Raw genomic sequence first — 23,437 nt, forward strand, 5'->3', positions numbered from 1 at the left:
ATGTAAAGCAAAGGATAACCAGGCTACAACCCACAACTCCAGAGAAGCTAGTTAACAGGGAGGACCCTAAGAGAGACACATGGATCACCCTGGGAAGGGGAAACAGATGAGATCTCCATGAGTAAACTGGGGGTGAGGGGTGGGCAATGGAGGTTAGGGGATGGGGTGATGAGAACATAAGGGAACTGGATGGTTGAGCTGAGACAGGGACAGAGTGGGAAAGCAATGAAAGAGATACCATGATAGAGGGAGACATCATGGAGATAGAGAGAAACCAGGTGCTAGGGAAGTTCCAAGGAATCTACAAAGATTTAGGGTTTTATATCTTACAGGATTCTTACATGTAAGGAAGCTCCCTCTCTTCTTCCCTCCCTCCCCCCTCCCTTCTTCCCTTCATTTGTTCATTTGTTCATTCGTTCGTTCCTTCCTTCTCTAAATGATAATTTTTCATATTTTAAAGAAAAAATAAGAATATATTTAAAATTTAATTGAAAGAAAAACAATCTAGTCTACTGCCCTGCTTCTAATATGGGACTTGGCTAAATGTGTATTGAAAAATAAACAGTGAATAAATGAACCTCCCCTGGATTGTGGGAGGGCAAAGGCCACCAGCCAGGCAGAGTACTGCTCTGTTTTCAAGGAAAATTTGTTTAATCAGTTATCACCATGGGATGAATGTTTACAGATCATTGGTAAGGACTTTACACCCAAACTGACAAATATGCTCTATCTGGCATTTTATATGACCAAGATGTATCCAAGATTTTCATGATACAAGTTCCATACAAAGTCTCTGTTAAAAAGCTAGCTAAAATGTTTATTTTTATATGAATTACCTGAGATCTGGAGTGAGTCTATGCTTTATATTTCATAACCTTTATCTAACTTGATTGCAGTCAAATACACAGAGACCCTCTTAAACACAGCTACAAATCTCTCTCAGTGTTAAACACAAATAATGCCAATATGTGCTTTGTGGATTGTTACAGAGGAGACAAGGGGAAGAAACACAAGGGTAAACCAAAGGGTAAATAAAGTACCAAAAGTTCTAAGTCACACAGTTTAAGAGCTAAGAGACCACAGCAAGCAACCATACAAAAAGAAAGGCCTCTGTCTGGGTCCATAAATGGGAACATTTGAAAGAGGGGGGCTGGAGAAAATCAAATTGTGGGAAATGGATAAAAAGTGGACAGGATGAAAGGGAATCAAGGAGACCATAACCAAATTAATTTTTAAATTAGCATTTACAGTCAGAAAAGAAATGAGACTCAAATAAAAGCCATTGTAATATTATCATTTTCTATTCTATTAGAAAAATATAGCTATTGTTTAATTAACTTAATCCCAGCCAACTGTGCCATGAGACACCTTAATTACTCATTTAACCAAAAAATATTAACTATGTGGCAACATGTAAATTAATAGAAGTGGGTTAATTTAGGTTGTAAGAGCTAGTTAGTAACAAGCCTAAACTATTGTCCAGGCATTTATAATTAGTAATAAGTCTCTGTATGGTTATTTGGGACAGAATATTGTACCTATACATAGCACCCAATGTGGGGCACCTACATCCACAGGCATAGGGAAGAAAGCCAAAAAAGACTACAGGACAGGTGTTGTGTATGCTGATCCCTTGACACTGGAACAGCTCAGAGATGAGATGAGACATGATAAATCTTGTTGGCTACAAAGTCCTCATGACTTATTATTGTATGTCATACTTTCATATGGCATGGATAGAGATTTATATTACAGTTTGATTATACAGTCCAAATGGACTTATAAAATTGACAGATGCATTTTATCTGCTCAAACATAAAACAAAAGATCATCTTTAATTGACTTGTGCATACTGCACATTCCATACTTCTGTTGATATAGATATGTATGTTACCCTTGACAGTTTATGTGTTTTAAGAGCAAGGGGACTAAACACCAATAAAATCACATGGCCTAAGTGATCCAGCCTCTTGGAGTGCCTCTGCTGTAGTTTCCTCAGAGTTCTGCATTTAGAACATCTTCAAGTCTGCTGGCTGAGATGGTCCAGCCTCACAGAATACTCTAACCAGGATTTCAGATAAGCTTTGCACTTTCCCATTTGCACAGAGACTGGACAACAAATAGCACAGTTAACTCTCTTGGGACCTGACCATTATCCTGATTTGCCCACGGCCTCCTAAAGAACCCAGTGTCCCCAGTCAACAAAGAGCAGTCTAGAGAAAACAACACCAACATTCCCAAGAGATGGGTTATGGATGTTTGTCACCGTCTGAGGAGGTTGGTGACAAGTTGCTATTAGTCATGGTCTGGAAAAAAAGCTTAAAAAGGGAGTTAGACTCAAGGATCTCTTTCTGAAGAAAAAAAGGGTATATAGTATAGATATGATGAGATGAAACGGTAGATTATTGAATCTACTTCAATCCAAAAAGTTACTATCAATCTCAAAATATTTTACATTGGTATTGATTTTGGTTTATTGATACAAAATTGAAGTTATTTTTGTTATACTATATGTATGTTTCTACTTTTTTTGGGATAAATTGTGTTTATGCAGCTCATTTAAATTAAAAATATAGGTTAGTAGTTACTCATCTATAAAATCAAACTTGGGCCAGGCGGTGGTAGTGCATACTTTAATCCCAGCACTTGGGAGGCAGAGGCAGGCGGATCTCTGTGAGTTTGAGGCCAACCTGGGCTACAGAGTGAGTTCCAGGACAGGCACCAAAACTACACAGAGAAACCCTGTCTCGAAAAAAGAAAAAAAAAAAAGAAAAAAAAAAGCAAACTTGTAGTCATATTAAGTATGTTTTCAAGGTCAAATATATATTTAGATAAGTAGATGGTCTTCAAACACCTCAAATATCTACAGATTATGGCATTTAAGATGTTTAATAACCTGAGGTTTTTCATGACCCCACCAGCTCCATATTCTGCTTTCACACATTCTCTGCCTCCCACTAATGCCACCCTAAGGATTTAAGGTTTCAACAACCAGGCCTTTCACAGGCATTCAAGATCCAAGCCATAGTGCTGAATGAAGTAAGAACATCACTAGCCAGGTTTCTGCAAAGTAAGCTTGCTATTTAAAGAAACTTTGTAGCACCAGCTTCTAAATCCAGGTTGCCGAAGCAACAAAAAGCCAACACACGTGTGTGCATTATACAACAGAACACTTGGTATAGCTGTAATCATTTCTGCTTTTTCCAAAAAGAACTAGAGATGTGATGGGGACAAATGCACCACCAACTCTGTACAACTGCCTTTTGGATGTGAAAACAAAAGGGATGTTGCCAGGCAACCAACTTTATTCCAGACCAAGTTCTAATCATTGTCACAACTACTGCAGACTCTGTCAGAACATTATATCATGTACTTTTACTTACTGCACTGCCAGGGGATTCTAAATCTCAAACAGTGTAGCTATCGACAACAAGCTGTCTTTACTTTGTGTCTAAAACTTTTCTTTCTCAAGTAATTCATTTCAAAATCAGACGATAGAAAAGATTCAGAAAAATGAAAGGGTTATAGCATAGGAGATGACTGACATAAAGGCTTAAAATAATATGATATGCTTAGTATAATCACAAAATATTTCTTCCTGGGATAAATGAGGAAAAAGCTCCAGAAGACATTTTTTAAAAGTTATTTGTAAGATTGAAATATCTTTAATTTTCTGCTTCTTTTTCTCCTTTCCAAATGACAGGAGTAAAATTATGGTGAAAGAAGAGCCACTAAGCAGTAACTCTCAGCCATGCTCACAAAGGGCTTGGCCTTATAAGCCTCTGGATAGATCAGCCACGGCACAAAGGAACCTGCAGGTTGGGAGACAAATAAGTAAAGAAAGAATGGTGGTTCATGGCCAGGCATCATGGCTCACAGTTGCAACTCTAGCACTCAGAGAAATGGGGCAAAACACAGGAAAGTTCAAAGTTGGTGTGGTGGTTTGAAAGAAAATGGCCCTTAAAGGGAGTGGCACTGTTAGGAGTTGTGACCATGTTGGAGTAGGTGAGGTATTATTAGAGGAAGTGTGTCACTGTGGAGGCAGGCTTTGAGGTCTCATAGATGTTCAAGACCAGTGTCTCAGTTGACTTCTTGTTGCCTGCAATATGTAAGACTCTCAGCTGCTTCTCCAGCAGCAATCTGCCGGCATGATGTCATGTCCCACGATGATGATAATGGACTGAACCTCTGAACTGTAAGCAAACTAGCCCAATTACATATTTTCTTTATAAGAGTTGCTGTGGTCATGGTTGTCTCTTCATAGCAATGGAAACCCTAACTAAAACAGCCAGCCTGGTCTAGATGGAGACTCTGTCTCTAGAAACAGACCAGCACCAACAAAGAGAGTCAGATTCCTTCACCCATGAATCATTTGAAATCACTCTCAAGGATTTTTTTTTTCTTTTTGAGTACATATGTGTGCATGTTTATATGTATATGTATGTATGTGGGTAAGGAAGGTAGAAGACAGCCATGAGTAACATTCCTCAAAAATTGCCCACCTTTTGAGACAGGGCCTCTTGTTGGCTTGAAACTCACCAGCTAAGCTTGGCTGGCTGGCCAGCAAGCCCCAAGGACCTGCCCATCTCCACCTCCCTAGTGCTGGGATTACAAAAGCATCATGCCACCATACCTGGCTTTATTTACATGGGTTCTGAGGATCAAACTTTGGCCCTCATGTTTATAAGGCAAGCACTTCACCAACTGAGGCATCCCTCCGCCCCATCCCACCCTGTCCCACCTCATCCCATCCCATCCCATCCCACCCCATCCCATCTCAATGCATTCCAACCCATCCTACCCCACCCACCCCTGAGCACAATTGCAAGGTTGCTATGTTCCTTTTCAGTAATAAGAAGTCTGTAGTGAGAAATTATCACCTTCAGTCCAGTACATCAGAACTTAAAATTATCATTATAAACTTCAATTTCCATGTAAAAACTCTACCTTCCTCTACCAGAAAAGCTACAGAGGAGGAGGGGACTGTTGGCTTCCTTTCCCCTGGTTTCATCAAATGCTTTGTCTTCCTGTTTCCCCTTGGGAGAGAGTGATAAGAGCATGTACCTGTGCTATGTAGGGCCCCCTCTCACCCCTATGTTTTTGAGGGTTTTCTAGCCATCATCTCATCTGAGGAAGGTCCTTCTCACAAGGTGTCACTCAGCTTCTGGAGTCCTGTAAATCTTCATGGTTAGAAGTCCATCACCAAGTATCCTAGTTAGCTTCAGCTGTCAAGCTTCACACACCCTATAGTCATCTGTTGGGGTCTCAATTGAGAGACTGGCCAGAACAGAAGTCTATGCCATGTCTATGAGAGATTATCTTGATGACTGAGGTAGAGGGGCACAGCTCACTGTGAGTCACATCATCCCTAGGCAGGTGAATCAGGGCTGTATGAGAAATCTAGCTGAACACCAGCCTGTGAACCAGCAAAGAGATAGCCAGTAAGCAGCTTTTTTCCATGGTTCCTGCCTCCAGGTTTCTCCTCCATGATCCTGCCTGAGTTCTTGCCCCTCATTAATGGGCTGTGGCCTGAAAGTGTGAGCAGAATAAACCTTTTCCTCCCCTGAGTAGCTTTTGGTCAGAGTTTTATCACAGCAACAGAAAAGCAAACTTACACAGTTAAGTCTTCTTACATAGGATTACAGGTGCATGCCACCACATACAAAACAGGGGAATTCTCCATGCTTCTAATGTTTTAATTACAATGGACTGAAACTATTCCTTACACTGGTTTTCAGATCCCCCAATACACATATGAAGAATAGTTTTATTGTTGGGGGGGGGGGGTTAAAAGTCAACAAAAATTGTAATTCCCCTTTCAATTACTGAAATCTGTAGGAATGATTCCAGCTTATGCCGGAATCTATCATGCTAAGCTGCTGTGCAGAGGATAGTGCCTATGTAGGGAACAAGCCTTAATTTGCCATGTAAACATGTAAAAACAATGAGTTTACTTTGCCAAATTTCACTATACAATCCGCAGGACAGATAAAGATCAGAGATATTTAAAAAAAAAAAATGGAGGCGGAGCTCAAAGACCAAGAAAGAATAAGCACAATTTACAGTTAGTTGAAACAACCCCAAAGTTACAGAGCTTTATCAGATTTGAGTTTTGGGGGGAGACTACACAGATTCTAGGAAAGTGCAAGCCACGACTGGATAGCAGAAGGCAGAGCTGATGCCAATCAAGCTTCCCCCGCGGTGATCGTCAGCCAATCCGGGGCTGCTAGCGGACACCGTTGGGGCGTGTCCCGCTGCCGTTACTCCCAAAGAGGAGCGAGGACAGGGCCAGTGAGAGATCTTGGGGCCCCTCTGGATCCAAGCCTGGCTTCAGTGCTGAACCATCAAGCTGGAGTGGTGCTGGGTGCTGTATCATCCGTTTATCAGTCTTGCTCCATCCCTGACCCCAGAGAAACAGCCCTCAGAGTCCAAAGGTTTGAAGACTACGGATGGGGTTATCAGTTCTCCTTTCGTCCTAAGAATTTTCTCAGCTTCTGTAGTTACTGGGGCATTGTTCCCATGATGGAAATTTTATACAGAGGATCCCAGACAAGTCATTTATCTGGGCGTCACAGGACAACTTTTGGTAAGGAGATGACAGGGTTTCTTCGCAGGCTAAGGCTGGTAGCCTTTGCTTAGCCTGTAAGGCAAAGGGTATGCATATGTACTTTCAAACAAAGGCTCAAAATCAAAAGGAAAAATGAAGCCGAATACTCTACTTCTCCACCAGATCTGCCCCTCCCTCCCTGCAAAAGGAGACATTTCATTAAAACAAAGCAAAACAAACAAATACAACCACAAACTGAAACCAAACCCTGGGGGGTGGGGGATGGGGGGGGGGTTGTTCTGCAAGCCTTGCTGGAGAACATAGGGTAAAACAGTTCTTGGAAATGACACATAGATGCAAAGCCACACCTGAGTACCTTTTGCCCCTTTCCAAATAGATCAATGACTGAGTTGTGAATAGGACGCTGAGAATATGGATTTTTTTTTTTAAATGGGGGTTTTGTTTGCTTGTTGCTTTTCTTTGGTAAATAGTGACCTGTCTGTTTGCCTTATGTGCAGATGGGAAGAAATTGCTGACCCTCTGGACCGTGCTTTGTGGTGGTGTTATTATTCTTCTTTGGGGTTTTTTCAGTTTTCCTAAAAAATGTAAGTGATCATTTTCCTCTGGCCACTTTACCTCCTAGAAGATCAGTTTTTGATACATAGGCTGTACTCAGTGCCAGCAGCTGCTGATTCATTCAGAAATGCGATTTCTTTTTCTTTTTCTTTTTTTCCCCTCTAACTGGACATGACACTCGCAAGTAAACAGCTGGGGAAGAGTAGAGCAAGTGCAGAAGTTGGTTCAGTTTGAAGCAGGAGGAGAGGGGGTTATGTATGAGTCACGGTGGTCAGGTAAAGCTTTATCAAGAGCTGTGTGTGTGTGTGTGTGTGTGTGTGTGTGTGTGTGTGTGTGTGTGTGATATTCATGTCAGAAAATCAAGCCAGCTCTAACGGTGGTGGAGGTACAGAGCAAAGGGAGGTTATACTGTGCTGCATTTCCAGAGTGAGTTAACCGTCACTGCCACAGGTGAGCGTGTGGCGCCTTATGCTAACAGAAGCAGTGGTGAGAGACATCTCCTACCACCACCGCCACCGCCAAACAGATTCTCCTGGCATGGGGTGTTCGGATTTTACACTAGACGCTGTATCATCTTCCTCTGTTGATAGCACTGCCCTTTTCCCTCTCGTACACCATTGTTGTTCATTGTCCACTGCCACATCGTTATCAGCAATATAATAAGATCATAGCTTACCCCCAAATTAAATGAAAACAAAAAAAATCTCATCAGCCCCTACTCTTCATGTAAGTTCTGCTTATGTTTGCTGCATGAGACAGAAACCTCCTTGAAATCTTTTTTTCCTGTTGTTCTCCTCTCCTGCTCCTCTGCTCCCTGACCGCCTGCCTTCCTCTCTTCCATTCATCCACCCACCCTTCCTTTCTCTCTTCAGGGTCTGCCATTAGACTACATCTCCAGCTCAAACTGCTAAGTTTTTGCTTGGTTTAGCTCAGTTTTCTGTGAAGACAATTGGTGAACCAGGGCCTTGCTCATGCTCTGCATGGGCCCTTGTCATGGGGCTAGACCCCAGCACCCTTCCTGTCCAAAAGTTCTATGAAACCCACTTTGATCAGGTTTCTGCTTCTGCTTTTCTAATGAAACCGGTTGTCAAGTTTACCAAAAATGCTAGTGCCACTAATTCTGGTAGCTGTCATCTGTTTAATCTTACTTGACGATTCACATTCATTTTAAAAAATATTCTATCTTCAAAAGTTTCATACTGTTCTACAACATATTTTGATCCTATCCATCTCCCGTGGGCCATTCACAACGGCTCCCTTCCAGTTTCATGCTCTTCCTTTTGTTGTTGTGATTTTTGTTGTTGTGATAATCCTCTGGATCCAATTAGCACTGCCTAGATCTAGATATGGACCACCTACTTGCAGCCATGTCCCCAAGGGTGAGTCACTCCCTCCCTCTGCAAGGGTCCACAGTCAACCCAACAAGGATGGGGTCTCAGAGAGAGGCTCCTGTGGTGATATTTTGTTCCCCAAAATATCGTGTACCTTAATAAACTTATCTGGGGTCAGAGAACAGAAAAGCCACTAGTTAGGCAGTGATAGCCCACGCCTTTTATCCTAGCATTCCAGAGGCAGAAATCCATCTGGGATCTCTGTGAGTTCAAGGCCACATTGGAAACAGCCAGGCATGGTGACTCACACCTTTAATCCCAGAGAGTGGTGGTAGAAAGCAAAGATATATAAGGCATGAGGACCAGAAACTAGAAGCATTTGTCTGGTTAAGCATGTGACTGGTTAAGCATGTGGCTGGTTAAGCTTCAGGCTTTCCAGCAGCAGTTCAGCTGAGAGCCATTGAAATGAGGACACAGAAGCTTCCAGTCTGAGGAAACAGGACCAGCTGAGAAGTTGACCAGGTGAGGTTAGCTGTGGCTTGTTTTGTCTCTCTGATCTACCAGCATGGACCCCAATAACTCACCTCGGGTTTGATTTTATTAATAAGAACTTTTAAGATTCCTGCTACAGGCTCCCTCATTAATATTGGAATTTTCACAGGCTTGATATTGAGAAAAGTCTTTTCGAAGCAAGAAGTGGTTGATGCAGCTACAGATACCTGGTCAAACTACCAAGTATAAGTTACTGTGTGTGAGTGTCCGCTGTGGATAAATCATCTATACTAACCTTCCCCCATCCAAGGCTCATATAATTTCACTGAAGAGTGAGTGGAAACTATGTAACTACTGATGGATACCAAAAAGAGCTATGAAATGTTGACTTCTCTATATCAGGTGTTGCTGGCAGCATCTCAGATCAGCTCTGCTGGATCTTCACATGTTTTAAAACTCCTTCCTAAAAATAATTTCATTTAGCCTTCAGGTCAGTACACTCCCACTGTTTGTGTCCTGCCTACGCCACTGCTGAGTTTATTTCCTTTCCTCATTCCTTCCTTTCCCTCTGCACTTATGGGCCGTGTTCAAACGTGTCTCGTCATGCATCCAATCTTTGAAGCATTGTTGGCCTGTTGGCCTTCTGAACTGGTCTCAAAACCTCATCACATAAATACATCTCCAATCTGGGACACTTCTCAAAATCAATCATTTTTTTTTAAAACCAATCTAACTACTTGATTATCTAATAAATATCTCAAACTTAATAATGTTCATGCTGAAATATCTCTCCCTCCCTCCCCCTCCCCGGGAATATGTAAGAGTATGGGTTCCCATAGAAGTAAGCCTTGGTCTGTCTTCAAGACTCATCCAGCTTGTTTTGGAGAAAAAGGCCCCTCTAGGTTTAGCTGGCTAACCAACACCTCCCAGGAATCTGCCGCTCCCCTCTTGGGATTACAAGACAGTGTAACCACACCCAGCTTTTCCTGTGGGTTCTGGAGATTTAATTCAGGTAGTCATGATTCAGTGGCAAACAGTGTATTAGCTGAGCTGTGGCCTCAACCCCCAAACTCTTCATCGCTTTCTCTTCTCCCATGTCCTTTATCTGTGGTCCTCCTCATCTCAGGGAACAGTAAATATATTCTTCTAACTTCAAAGTAAATAAAACCTTATGTAATTTTTTAACCCCCCCCCACACTTTCCAAATATAATCAGTAAACTGTGACTGTCCTTTCACTGAGCCAAATGTGAACTCTCTCCATTCACTTCCGGTTAACTAGCCAGCACCTCATTCCCTTCTCTGACTCTGATGTTTGTCTCTTTTCTACCCCTGATCTCTTAAAGCAACTGTGGATATATCACATAGTAATACACTTTCTAGGAATGAGATTTTTACATCCTTTCTTTCCTCCCATGACTTGATAATTAAAAGTGAATTAGATTTGAACTGGCCACATTTCAAGGTTCTTCTAATCACATATGACTGATGGCATCCATATGGACAGAGCTTATTTTCAACAATTAAGAAAAATTATCCGACCTGTTGGAAATTTTACACAGTTTTTCATTCACTTAGAGCCAAGTCTTATGGGTGGCTACACTGCCCTTAATGCACATAGTCACCCTGGACTACTGATGTCCTGCACTACTTAATCCTTCACTTAGGCTGTAGAAATGTAGACATCTTCATTATTTGGTGAACAAGCCAGGCACAATCACCTCAAACCTCTGCATCATCTCTTCCCATTGCTTAGAAAAAAATGTTCTTACCCTGGAGGCAGAAATACCTCCCTGTAGTGGGTAGCTGTTCCAGCTTTGATCTGAAAGTACCACCCCCATTGAGGCTTTGGTAATTGTCCCGCCTACAAGGCAGAGCCGAGAGAGGACCCCTGAAGACCCTAGATCTGGATGGGCTGGCTCTCTTGGTTCCTGGACCCTAAACACTGGAGGTAGACCGAGCAGAGTTCTCCGGAGAAGACCCTGTAACCTATCCCTTCACTTGTAAGTTACCCCACAAAATAAACCTCCCATTTAACTACGTGGACTTTCCTTAATATTTTAAGCAATACCTCCCCATCCACCTTTCTTCAGGTCTTTACTAGGCATCACTTTTGTCTAGCCCTACCCTGAATGTTGTGCTAGTATCCAGCTGTCATCCTTATCCCTTGACCTGGTTGTACTTCATGAGAAACTGTGTGGTTCCAGGCATGCAACTTTCATAAAAGCATGTTATATTTCATGTATTCCAAGAGCTACAAAAAGATAAATGTCTGTCACAAGGTAAGTGCTCACTTTGGATGTGGTTGGATATGCAAACGAAAGAAAAAATAAGCTAGTAGATGAATGATAAGACTGGATTTCTGATAGCCAGGTTTGAACCAACTATTCGACATTGATAGTAGTTGTTTATTTGAACCCAATGTTTTAGAGTAATTTGGGATTTACTTTTTTCAAGTAATTTTAGTGAAATACATGTTTTTGCTGTACTGTCATATCAGGTTTGTGTATATAGAAACTTACTGTTAATTAATGCTTCCAACTGAATAGTCTCCCATTTATGGACTTGAGTAGGAGACGGTCACCTATTGGTTTTTGTTTTTGTTTTTTTTCCCCCAGGCTTTGGGGGAAAGTACCTTCAATACTGTTTCTCTCAGAGTTATTCACAAACAAGTAACTTCATATATCTAGTGCTGTGAGTTAAGGAGTAAATGGGAAAAGTTGTAAAAATTTTTTCAGTGTTTTCCCCTTTTCTGTTTTATTTCCTCAAGAACAAAGGGTAAAGTAATAGCATCAACTTTTAAGGAAATGCTGTTTCTGAGAAACAATTGAGTATTGGTTAGGTCAATGGGAGAGAGCCAACGCTTTGATGTTATGACTATAGAGGAATCCATTTGTGGTAAAATATCTCAGATGGCATATCCAGTTTTAAGAGAAGAAGTGAAAAAGTAAATAATATCCAGTAGTATAAAAATATCAGAGAAAGAGTCAGAGGACATTACATTTCTCGAAGTTGGTCACTACTATTTTAAGTTACACGTAGATCTTGATTCTCCAAGGCTTCTTTCTCTTGCTATGCTCTTGGTTGACCTGTCATCCCTGAGTTAATGGCTAAAGCCTCTTGAAAGTCATTTCAGTCTCTTGACTGAAATGGGATGTGAAAGTGAAATCCTTTTTATCAGTGTGAAATATAGGAGACTATTTACAATGGAAGTCAGACTCTTTTCTCTTACAGTTTCTTCATGTCATGTGTTCATTTTAGTTGGAGCCACAAGAACAATCAGAAATAAGACGTGTGAGGATGAAATGAAGATATGCATGAATTCCTGGAATAAACTTAATCAGAACTGCTTCTTTATTTTCCAACATAAAAATTCATGGCTCACTGCACAGGAGACCTGCCAGAACTATGAAGGAGCTCTGGTTAAATTCAACGACAAGATTGAATTGGTTAGACTTCCCACTTAGCATACTGAGTAGTTAAGACACAGATCTTTTGCCTTTGGGGGAGTTGGAGCTCAGAAGGAAAGAAAGGCAACTAGAAATAATGAAAGAAAATACATAAATTACACAGTATATTAGATACAATCAAAGTATGTTATCACTTCTCCAAGGGGGTAGATTGGCAACAAGGTCACATTTCCTTGAAATAATAACATTTGAGCAAAGGAATAAAATTGAGGTGATGAAATCTCTGGGGGAAATAAATCAGCTGCAACACAGGGTTGAGGCAGGTAAATGCTTGGGATAGCTGAGGAACTGAAGATAGACAGGCAATCCCCTTGTTTACAGCTAAGGAGTGAGTATGGGTATGACCACAAGAGTTTTGTAGGCCATTACAGAGACTAGTTTTCTGTTTCAGGAAAAGCAAGGATATATTTCAGGATTAGGGTCAAAAGTGCTATATTCTAACCTCAGTCTTAACAGACTCATTTTCTTTGCTGTAACAAATATAAAGATAGGGTGGTAGGTCCTTGGCCCCCTGCAGGACCTGGTAAGAGCATGATGGACTCAGACAAGGGCAGTGCCTTTTCATGTCCTGAGAATGAGACTGCTAGATGTCCCTGATAGTGCTCTGTTTTGTCACAGGAAACTTTGATGCATCATGTGCAGGCACTCGGGTCATCAGCGTGGATTGGGCTGAACAAACGAAATATACGCAAATCCTGGGTTTGGACAGATGGAAGTAAATACAATAATTTGTAAGCCTTCATAAGATTTATTTAGTGTTAATTGTAAACCATAGTCAAAATTCTAACTCTCTAAACAGCTACATCTACTGTTCCTTAACGACATTTCCTAAAGAGGCCCTGTGTGTCTCTGTGTGTTTAATTGGGTTGTACCTATCTTCCTTTTCTTCTAGACTGGACAGAATTCTAGGCAGTTTAATTCTTCCCTGAGTACAGTTTACTCTTGCATGTATGTGTATGCAAGTGTGCACCCGTGTGTGCTGTGTGTGTGTGTGTATGTGAGTTTGTGTGTGTGTGTGTGTGTGTGTTTCATTTCTTGGTGAAGAGTGAGTATCTGAAGATACACTGATGACTACATGGTTTTTACCCATTAGGGGCCTAACAATATGGATAAGAAGAGATTGGAAAGATAGATGTTTAATTTCCTTTTATTTAAAATTCCAGAACTTCTCTGCTATCCTAAGCCTAAAGAATTAATTGTATCCTTAAACACTATTTTTGTTCTGGAAACATTTAAAATTTCCTTCAACTTCAGAGTGGAGGAGGACTTAGAAGAATGTTGTGTTTACCACAGAGGAGCCCCGAGCTCCCAAGCACTGGGTGCTTCCTCACAGCTTACTCTGTGGTATTAATATATTGTATGTACCTCACCAAAAGAATTACTTTAACCAAGAGAAGTTTCCATGATCATTATATTTATATAAAATTTAGGTTGAAAACACACAATGACATGAAAGCAGCAATATAACCAATAATTGTGGTTTCACTTTGAAAACCAATGTAAGAAATCTATGAAGCAAGTGAACTTGGAGAACAAAATATAATTTCTATGGTGTTTTCTTGATAAAACAATATTGACAGTTTAAGATGTTGTGTGTTACCATTAAAAAAAAAAAAACAGATGGAAAGGGAAAGGAATGAGCTAGTGGAAGTTGGTATACTAATTTGCTGGGATCACCACAGTAAGTGACAGACTGAGCAGCTTAAACAACTGATCTGTAGTCTAGAAGTCCACAGACATGTTGTTGTCAGGGCCTATTTCTTCTGCCCTCTTGCCTTGGTGTGTAGGTGCCTACCATCTCACTCCATCTTCCTATGGCTCAGCCTGGATACACGCTCAAGGAAGAGCCTGGATTCTTTTTACTTAAAAGATCATCAGTGGTGCATGGGGCAGGAGAGTGTTGCTCAGTGGTAGAGAACTTACCTAGTGATGCAAAGGGCCCTGGGTTCACTCTCAAAATGGCAAAAGAAAAAGAAAAAATTGTCAGATTATATGATATTAGTGTTTATCCAAAAGACATTATTTTAAGCCAGGTATGGTGATGTGCTTAGAATCCAATTTCAAAACATCATTTTTTTTTTAAAAAAAAAAAGAGCTTATTTTACTTATTCAGACCTTTTAAAACTTTATATGTAAATACATTTCCATTCTGCACTCCTAAGGAGTAGGGCTTCCACATATGGAATTCCCATAACAGTTGATGGGAATACTGGCATATGGGCATGTGTAGGCATGGAAGTACAGTAGGTCCTCGCCATCTACAGGTTCCATGTGTGGGCTCAACCAGCTGCAGATGGAAAGCTTTAGAGAGTAAACTAATTATGCTTCTGCTGAACACGTCTGGCTTATTTTCTAGTCATCATAGCTTGACAATACAACATAAGTACCACTTACCTAACATGGACATGTTCTAGATGAGTTATTTAGGGAAAATCTGAAGTCTGTGAGAAGATGTGTGTAGGAGCTGTGCAAACACTGCATCATTTTATGTAGGGGGCCTTACCTGAGCATCTGTGGCTGGTGGTCCTTCAACTTCTTAAAGGATACTGAAGAGCTGACTATATGCATATGTTTTAGAAAAGGATAAGATAAAAATTTGAGAGTCTCCTGGAAATCAGCAAAGTGTATACCAGTGCTGACATGTTCTCTAAATAAGGAACTGAAGGCATTTTTTAAAATTACATTATAGTCAGAACTTCACCAAGACTCACTGTTGGGCATTTTCTAATTTTGAATTTTCAATGTTACATGTTTATATATGTGACCTAAAGTAAGGACTTTGAAAATCTTTCCTAGTAACTCTGCATAGTGCCTTGCATGCACCATGCCACTCTACCAAGTAAACAATATCTATCTCACAATTGAGATGGTTACAGAGTAGCTAAGTGAAAAGACTTGTGCTGAAAAAAGCATGAAAAATGTTTCCTGAAATGTGAGTTACACTTTCCCCCTAAGTTGCCTCTAAATGCCTAAATATGTTGATTTTGTCATTTTCATTACCAACATAACCCCTCTATGAAGGATTATGATGTTTTCTTTCTTGTTGGCAGCATAAAGTGCCAGGCTATGGTGCTGAGGAGTGGAGTCACAGAGTACCTCCCCAGCCAAGTCCAAAGGTTAAGTGTGATGGTTGATAAGACAGCAGCAACAGCTCACATAACATTCTTTCCATAGAGCACATTTTGAAGTGGGATCACCAAACTTTAGATTCATTATATGAGGCTGTGCTGGGTCTGATAAATAAAGAAGTCTACTCTTTGTTTTGTTCCAGGAAGACCATCCAAGAGCATGGTGACTGTGCCTTCATGCATAAAAATGGTATAGACAGTACCAGTTGTGATGACCTAAAGGACTATATTTGTAGCAAAATAGGCCAGTGCCCTTGAAGATTTCTTCCATCCAAAAGAAAATGAAGAGCAATGTCTTGTTTTATGCATGTTAAACCCATGGTAATGTGTTTTCATTTCCATCAACATTGTTTTTAAATCTAATTTGACTGATGAACATTTACATGAATTTTATCTTCATCAAAATAGTTATTAATAAGCCTATAGATTAAGCAAAATTTGAGATGGTACTGCTGAATCACCAAAGTTGGTGCATTTGAGGTTTGGGGAAGGAAGGTCCTTGCTCAGAAGTGATTCATCTCAGTGGAGTACAACGGAGGGCAGAGAGAAGAGAAAGGAAGATCCTCTGCTTGTCTGAAATTTGTGAAAATCTTCAGAAAAGAGAAACAAGGGCTGTGGGAGGACATGAACTAAAAAGTGTTCCATTTGCCCTTAGCACATGGTTCATGTGGAATTGTTAACGAAGGCATGATGGGGAACTATTCTGATTCGGGGCCTTGTGTCATCACTGGAAACCAGGCAACTCTCCCCAGGTCTCTAGACCCTCAGTCAAACTGCTAAACTGAAGAACTAAAGAAAACCTGGGTTTGTTGTTGCCATACTTACAAAAAGAGCGAAGGAGGCAAGTTTTGTCGTGAGATAAGGACACGAGCAGTCGGACGTAGAGAAGAAAACAAAGGAAGGATCCTGGTGACCTCAAAGGACCTACTGAGATTAGCCTGGGTCCCCAAAGCTGTTTCAGATTCTGGCTAATATTGAAATGGTCTTGGAGGGAAGAGAGAGAAGAGGTTAACACTGGTCATCATTAAAAATCTCTTCAGCTACCACAGGTCTTCTCTCATCTCTGATGCTAGGGTTTGTTTTACATGTATGTGCAAGTGTGGAGAGGTAAAGGAACATAAACTAGAAAAGGGACTGTGGGTGGGGTGAAAAGCTCTGAAGGAGGAGAGAGGGTAATAGATACATGTGACATGAAACCAGGAGGACCACCATGAGGAAGGTTGGGACCATCAGGATGAGGACAGAGAGACAGAAGAGGAGAGTGGGGCAGAAGGACTTAGAACCTGAAAGCTGTGCTGGCCTAGATAAGTGCCAGCTACTCCTCATCTTGGAAGGGAAGGCAAGGATCACGCAGCATTTAGGCAGCTTTGTAACTTAAAGAGTCTGGTTTGTCATTTAGTTTTCTGTGGTCAGGAGCATGGGTTTGCCTTGTGGAAGTCGCAATAGAGACAAGCTTGGGGAAGACAGGCACTGGTTCAGGTGGGGTGGGGGGCTCCTAGAGCAGTTTCTACTGGTGACACCCACCTCTTCCTTCCATTCTTAGGAATTCTTTCCTCCATCTTTATGGTCTGAGAGTTGTCAGCTTCCTTAATCGCGGTGTGGTATCATCTGTACATAATTATAATGGGGGGGGCACTCATTGGTTTACAGGCTACATTAACTGAGGTGTGTTTACAATAGCCTTAGCTCAGGGCTTCAACTACAGTGTTTTGTTTCAGCTGTTCTCATCTCTAAAGTCATTTTAACAACAAAGATAAGTCCACATTAATTGTTCACTACCCAGTAGATATTAATTAAAATACATAAAGCATAATTGATCATTTCCTCCAAGTAAAAGGATAAAGCATGTATGAAAATGTTATGATGAAACCCATTACTTTGTAGGCTTATTTACAAATTAATTTTAAAACTAAAATGTCTTGTGTCCTTTAGGCAAGGAGGGGGTATCACAGGCCTGTAATCCCAGCACTTCAGAGGCTGAAGCAGAAGAATGGTGAGGTCCAGGTCAGCCTGTGCTACATAATGAGACCCCATTTAAAAACCAAACCAAGGTGCTGGGGAGGTAGCTCGGTCAGTTTAGTGTTTGTTGTGCAAACATGTGTTTTATTCTCCATCACCAGGTCAAAAGCCCAGCCTAGAAGCCTTGGGTCATAATCCCAGCACTGGAGTGTCCCGGAGAGGACTCCTGGGGCTTGCAGGCCAGCCAGTCTTGAACAAGTAAACTCCCGTTGGTTCCAGGGAGAGACCTCAAGGACTAAGGCATAGGGCTGGGGAGAGGGCTCATTGTGTTTGCTGCTCTCGTGCTGTTCCTAGAATCCATGCTCAGGAACCCATCTCTCCCTGTACCTCCAGCTCTGTCCCACACCCTCTCCTGGCCTCCAAGAACCCCTGCACTGACCTGTTCCTCTTCACACATGCACAAAGATACACGCTTTTTAAAAAAATTGTTTAAAAAACGAATAAAGTGGTAAGCAGTAGAGTAAGACAACCAGCGTCAACTTCTTGCAGATGTACCTCCATACACATTTACATACTCATTTACTTTTTTTTTATTTTTTATTTTTTTATTTATTTATTTATTTTATTTTTTTTTTTTTGGTTTTTCGAGACAGGGTTTCTCTGCGTAGCTTTGCGCCTTTCCTGGAGCTCACTTGGTAGCCCAGGCTGGCCTCGAACTCACAGAGATCCGCCTGGCTCTGCCTCCCGAGTGCTGGGATTAAAGGCGAGCGCCACCACCGCCCGGCTTTTATTTATTTTTTTTTTTAATTTTTTTTTGGCATACTCATTTACATACATAGGCCAAACTCAAATGAAATTCCGTTGTTCAATATTTTACCTTAGCTTCATTTTTGTGCTCCCCAATATAATAAAGAATTTTGTTTTGAATATTAACATTTCCTACAAACTATGGTATTCGTCTACCCTTTAGTATTTTAGGTAATTCTTTGAGCAAATTAAAACTTAAACTATTTTGCCTGACATTACACTAGGTGGTAGAACCACATTTTTAAATCCCATTCCTTCTCATGCACAATGTAGATGCTCAATCAACAGAAAAAAAAATAGAAGAAGAGTTTATCAACATTTTCATTTACTCTATAGAGTGGACTTCAATAATGCTTAAAATGTTAACAGGGGAAATAGAGTTTTTGTTAAAATAGAACTTACATGTTGTGGAAGAACCATACATAGTCTCGGGTTTCAGATTCTGAATGGGACTCATATATGCTCAAATTTCTTGTATGCTGGAGCTCTCCAGAAATCAATGCAGAGCAATGTCTATGTCTGTGTATGATGAACTTGCCACCAAACTGTACTGAGACATTATATGTGTGTGTATATATGTGTGTGTATATGTATATGTATATGTATATGTATATGTATATGTATATGTATATGTATATGTATATGTACATGTATATTAGAAAGAGCCCCAGGTTGCCCTATGGTGAATAGGACAGACTATGAAGGAAAAGATAGCAAAGAAAGGGCCAGGGGTGAACTTCATGATGGTGATCATGCCTTTATGTAGAATAGGTGGGTGATTTTCATCCACTCCCAACTTACACCAATGATGGTGCCCAGAGTGGATCTCACATGCATATTGGATTACACAACTCAGAATTATTTTACATTTTATCAGTTTCCTTGGAGTGCTAACCAGAGACCTTAGAATGGCCAAATCATAATTGGACTGTTATTTGAACTCATCTTTCACTATAATCTCCCTCCAGATAGAACTACCTTCCTGCCCTTTACACAGGGTAACCTTTGCTTAACACCTTGACACACTTGTGCCAGAATGATATTCTATCATGTTCAGCACACTTCTCCCCTTCACTCTCAAGTTCACTCCAGTTCCATTTCTGAGATGGCCATTCCAATGGCACTGTGGCCCTTGGTACGTTATCTTGTTAACCACCAACTTTTTTTCTTTCTTTTTCTTAATAGAGCTTACTGCACAGTGAAATGATATATGGTTTATTATTTTAACTCAGTTTTTAGCTTTAGCTTATCTTGCCCAAATGGAAACCTTTGTTGCTGGAGGGCTTCTCTCCAGGTTCCCCAAGCCCCGCAGTCCCACAATCCACTTATAAAATAATCACTCAGACGCTTATATCACTTATAAACTGTATGGCCGTGGCAGGCTTCTTGTTAACTGTTCTTTTATCTTAAATTAACCCATTTCTATAAATCTATACCTTGCCACGTGGCTGGTGGCTTACCGGCGTCTTCACATGCTGCTTCTCCTGGCGGTGGCTGCAGTGTCTCTCCCCTCAGCCTTCCGCTTCCCAGAATTCTCCTTTCTCCTTGTCCCACCTACTTCCTGCCTGGTCACTGGCCATCAGTGTTTTATTTATATAGAACGATATCCACAGCAACCTCAGGATTCCAGAGACACCCCTGCTGTTTGATCTTCATACATAGATCCTGAGCAGCCAGAACAATATCAAGCACATGACTATGTTTGTTAACTAAAATGATGGAGACAATGAGTGTATGCAAATAGGCAATTCAAACCGGTAAGAAATACTGTGTGTTTATATCATCATACCAATTATTAGCAAGTGTGAAGGACTAGTTATCGGATTTTAATCAGTGTTTTCCAAAAGGACTCTCAAGAGTCACATAAGGGAACCTATTTGACTCTTGGTTTTGAATACTGAATATTTGAATATTGCCTCATCCTTATCTATTTAAGACCCATTGCATGCATAAATCACATTTTCATCTTTATTCTCCAGGACCTTTCCTTTGGAGTGACAGCAATTACTTGGTAGGTAGCCTACTTCATTGTGAGAGGCAGAATTAGAAGCTCATTTTTTTATATGCCTCTATGACTTCAATAACAACCTTTTCAGTAATAAAGCCAATATTCTGAACCAGAGAAAAAGGAGACTATAGTTTTCCCATCTATGAAATAGCAACATCACCAACTTTGTATTGAACCTTCTGGGTAAATTCTCACAACTCTAAGCATTTCTGTTTCAGAAGTTTGAGAGAGCATCCTAGGGTCATGGAATAGGTTCTAATTTTGTTCCTTTTGAAAATATGTGCAATGTTTTGGGAGAGCTCAGTGCACAATTTCATATCTTCTATAATGTAGTGTTTAATAATGTAGGCTTTAATTTGTACAGCTTTTACAAATATAACCACCCATGGAGAGAGGGAGGTGAGTTCTGTAAATACAGGACTCTGTACTCATATATTCAAAAGAATGTGTTTTTAATGTGTGCCCTAAATATATATGTATATGCAAATGTGTGTATGCCCATATGCTACACATGAATGCATATGTAATTCTATATATTAGTGTATTCATAAATGCTTACAAATAATACATGTGCATGAAGTTCATGCATGAAAACTGGCATAAAATAAAGCTTGACTGTCTACAATACTAGATAGCAAGGCAGATTTCAGTGGAATTACTGGATATTATTAGTGTGCATAAAGAGATATAGTGACAAACAGAAATTATTTAACAGAACATTATTAGGATTTCATAGTCTAATAACAGATTTTTAATACATGAAATAGGCTGTGAGGAGGCTCAGTGCATAAAGTCCTTGCTACATGGTGAGGACCTGAGTTCAGGTCCCCAGAACCTACACAAAAGCCTGGAAGGCATAGTACCTGACCTACAATCCCAGTGATCAGGAGGTGGAGATAGGGGAGTCACCAGGCCAAGCTGACCAGTTAGAGTAGCTCAATTAGCAAATTTCGTGTTCAACAAGAGACTCTGAATGGAATACGACCAAACCAGGAAGAAAGCTGGCATCAGTTCTGGCTTCCACATGCACTCACCTACATGCACTGTACCTACACACACACAGGTTCAAACATGCGTATGAACACACAAAACGCAGAAGTAAAAATATATGAAACAGCTGGAGAGATGGCTCTGCCATTAAGAGTGACTGCTCTTCCAGTACCCACATAGTGGCTCACAACCAGTAACTTCAGTTCCAGGGGATCTGATGCCCTCTTCTGGCTTCCTCTGGCACCAAGCATGCACATGCTGTGCAGATATACATGCAGGCAAAATAGCCACATACATAAAAATTGTTAATGTTAAAAAAAACATGAAACAAAACTGAACTGAAAGGAAAGATAGACACACGGTTATAACTGGGGACTTCTCAATAACTTCTCTCAGTAACTAACAATATTTATAGAAAAAGAAGACTGAATGACACTATCAACCAACTTTGATAGAGGATGTTCTACCCAACAATAGCAGAGTTTAACTTTTTCAAGATCATACAAAAATTCAAGTTAACCATATTTGAGTTACAAAAGAAAACAAATTTCAAACAATCCAAAATCTTTAAAATACTTTTGTCCAGAGTGGAACAGAGCTAGAAAGAGACCAATAACCTATACTATACCTAGAGGATCCACACCTAGGCAGAATATAAAATTAAACTCAAAATGAATGCATAAGAATGAAAGAACCACGAAATATTTATGGTTGAATTAACATAAAACATCACGTAGAGGGATGAACTTAATGCAGAGCAAAAAGAAGCATTGGGTCACCAATGTCAGAAAGGAAGAAAGGCCTCAATCTGATCAGGGTGTCCAGAATAAACGTGTAGAAAACTAAACCCAATGCAAAAGAAAATAGGGATAGAGGTGAAGTAAAAACAAATAAATGAAATAAAAAAAGAAAAGAAGTCTATGTAGTGGTCTGAAAAATTCAATAATGTAGAATAATATCAGGATAAGTCAACAAACTGAGAATACAGGGGAATTTTCCATACTGCCAAACATCACCTACAGTACTTTACATCAATACAGTTAATAGTAGAAAATGAGTGTTTTTCTCTGAAAATTTTCATCTTGCAGCCAGCATTTATTGAGAGAGTTGGCACTGTAATCAGATGAGGAAAAAAGCAAAACCATTAATTGTGAGTAAAGTCACCTCAGGCCACAGGTGTCATAAATACCCATGTAGAAAAGCCCAAGGAATCTAAGAAGCCAAGCAACACAGACAAGCGAACAGTTTGCCCAACTCTTGTGATCTCAAAGAAACAGAGTCGACTACGTTTCTACTCTCTAACAACAGACAACTGGAGAGTAAAGCATATAACACAAGTTACACTGAAACCAAAGCTAAGTGTTTAGGAATATAACATGTACGCACAAAATCCGTATGCTAAACACCAAGTGTTTGGATGCAAATAAATGGAAGCCAAAGTAAATGAAGTAGGACTCACACTGAAGACTACTTGTCACTACGCTGCCTACTTTCCCCCAGATGACAGGAATTACACTATAGCTCAAGATGAACAGTCTGAGGACAAAGCATGTCTTCCTTCAGCATTTTTTTCCTGTTGCAGACTTGAACTCATCAGATGAGACTACTCGGAGAAACCCTGTCTTGAAAAATTAATAAGAGAAAAAAAAAATCTTTTTTTTTTTAAACTAAGCTCTTTTGCTGTCTATGCAAACATGGCTTGGGAACAAAAGGACACTGTTTTATGTGCCTGTGAGTAACCCATATAACATAATATAAATGAAATGGATAAAATAGTTCGTGAAAGAATTCATATAACAAAATCAAAAATAATATATGAATATATATGTAAAAAATGTCTTGCTTTGCTTTGTTGAGACAGGGTCTCCTGCTGCAGCCCAGGCTGCCATAATACTCATGAAAACCCTCTTGCTTTAGCTTCCCCAGTGTAGAGACCCTAGGCATATGCATATCTGACATGTCTGACAAACCCCATGATTAAACACCACTACGTTGAGTAAAAGAGTAACAGCCTTTCTCATGGTCATAAGTGTTAAGTATATAGAGACGATTCATCTCACTCGGCCGTGCATGCATGCATGCATGCACTGATCTAATCAATATTAACTAAATACGTAGACTCTTTCAGATA

At 40.3% G+C, this 23,437-nt stretch overlaps 1 protein-coding gene across 1 annotated transcript; it reads left to right on the plus strand.

The window, feature by feature from the left end:
- The first annotated feature begins 3,713 nt into the window (after positions 1 to 3,713).
- LOC114701461 lies at positions 3,714 to 16,588 on the plus strand. Its single transcript, XM_028881570.2, has 6 exons — positions 3,714 to 3,818; positions 6,139 to 6,586; positions 7,066 to 7,152; positions 12,206 to 12,393; positions 13,033 to 13,145; positions 15,686 to 16,588. The coding sequence occupies exons 1-6, from the start codon at positions 3,714 to 3,716 to the stop codon at positions 15,798 to 15,800; spliced, it is 1,056 nt and encodes a 351-aa protein (XP_028737403.1). The 3' UTR covers positions 15,801 to 16,588.
- The last annotated feature ends 6,849 nt before the right edge of the window (positions 16,589 to 23,437 follow it).

The sequence above is a fragment of the Peromyscus leucopus genome, chromosome 3, assembly GCF_004664715.2.
Source record: "Peromyscus leucopus breed LL Stock chromosome 3, UCI_PerLeu_2.1, whole genome shotgun sequence".
In the NCBI taxonomy this organism is placed as follows: domain Eukaryota; kingdom Metazoa; phylum Chordata; class Mammalia; order Rodentia; family Cricetidae; genus Peromyscus; species Peromyscus leucopus.

Bases quoted from the DNA above. Each gene is read 5' to 3' on its own strand.
- LOC114701461 (XM_028881570.2), top strand. From the start codon at position 3,714: ATGGTGAAAGAAGAGCCACTAAGCAGTAACTCTCAGCCATGCTCACAA. The intron at 7,153-12,205 runs GTAAGTGATCAT...TGTTCATTTTAG, and splicing joins TTTCAGTTTTCCTAAAAAAT to TTGGAGCCACAAGAACAATC. The intron at 12,394-13,032 runs GTTAGACTTCCC...GTTTTGTCACAG, and splicing joins TCAACGACAAGATTGAATTG to GAAACTTTGATGCATCATGT.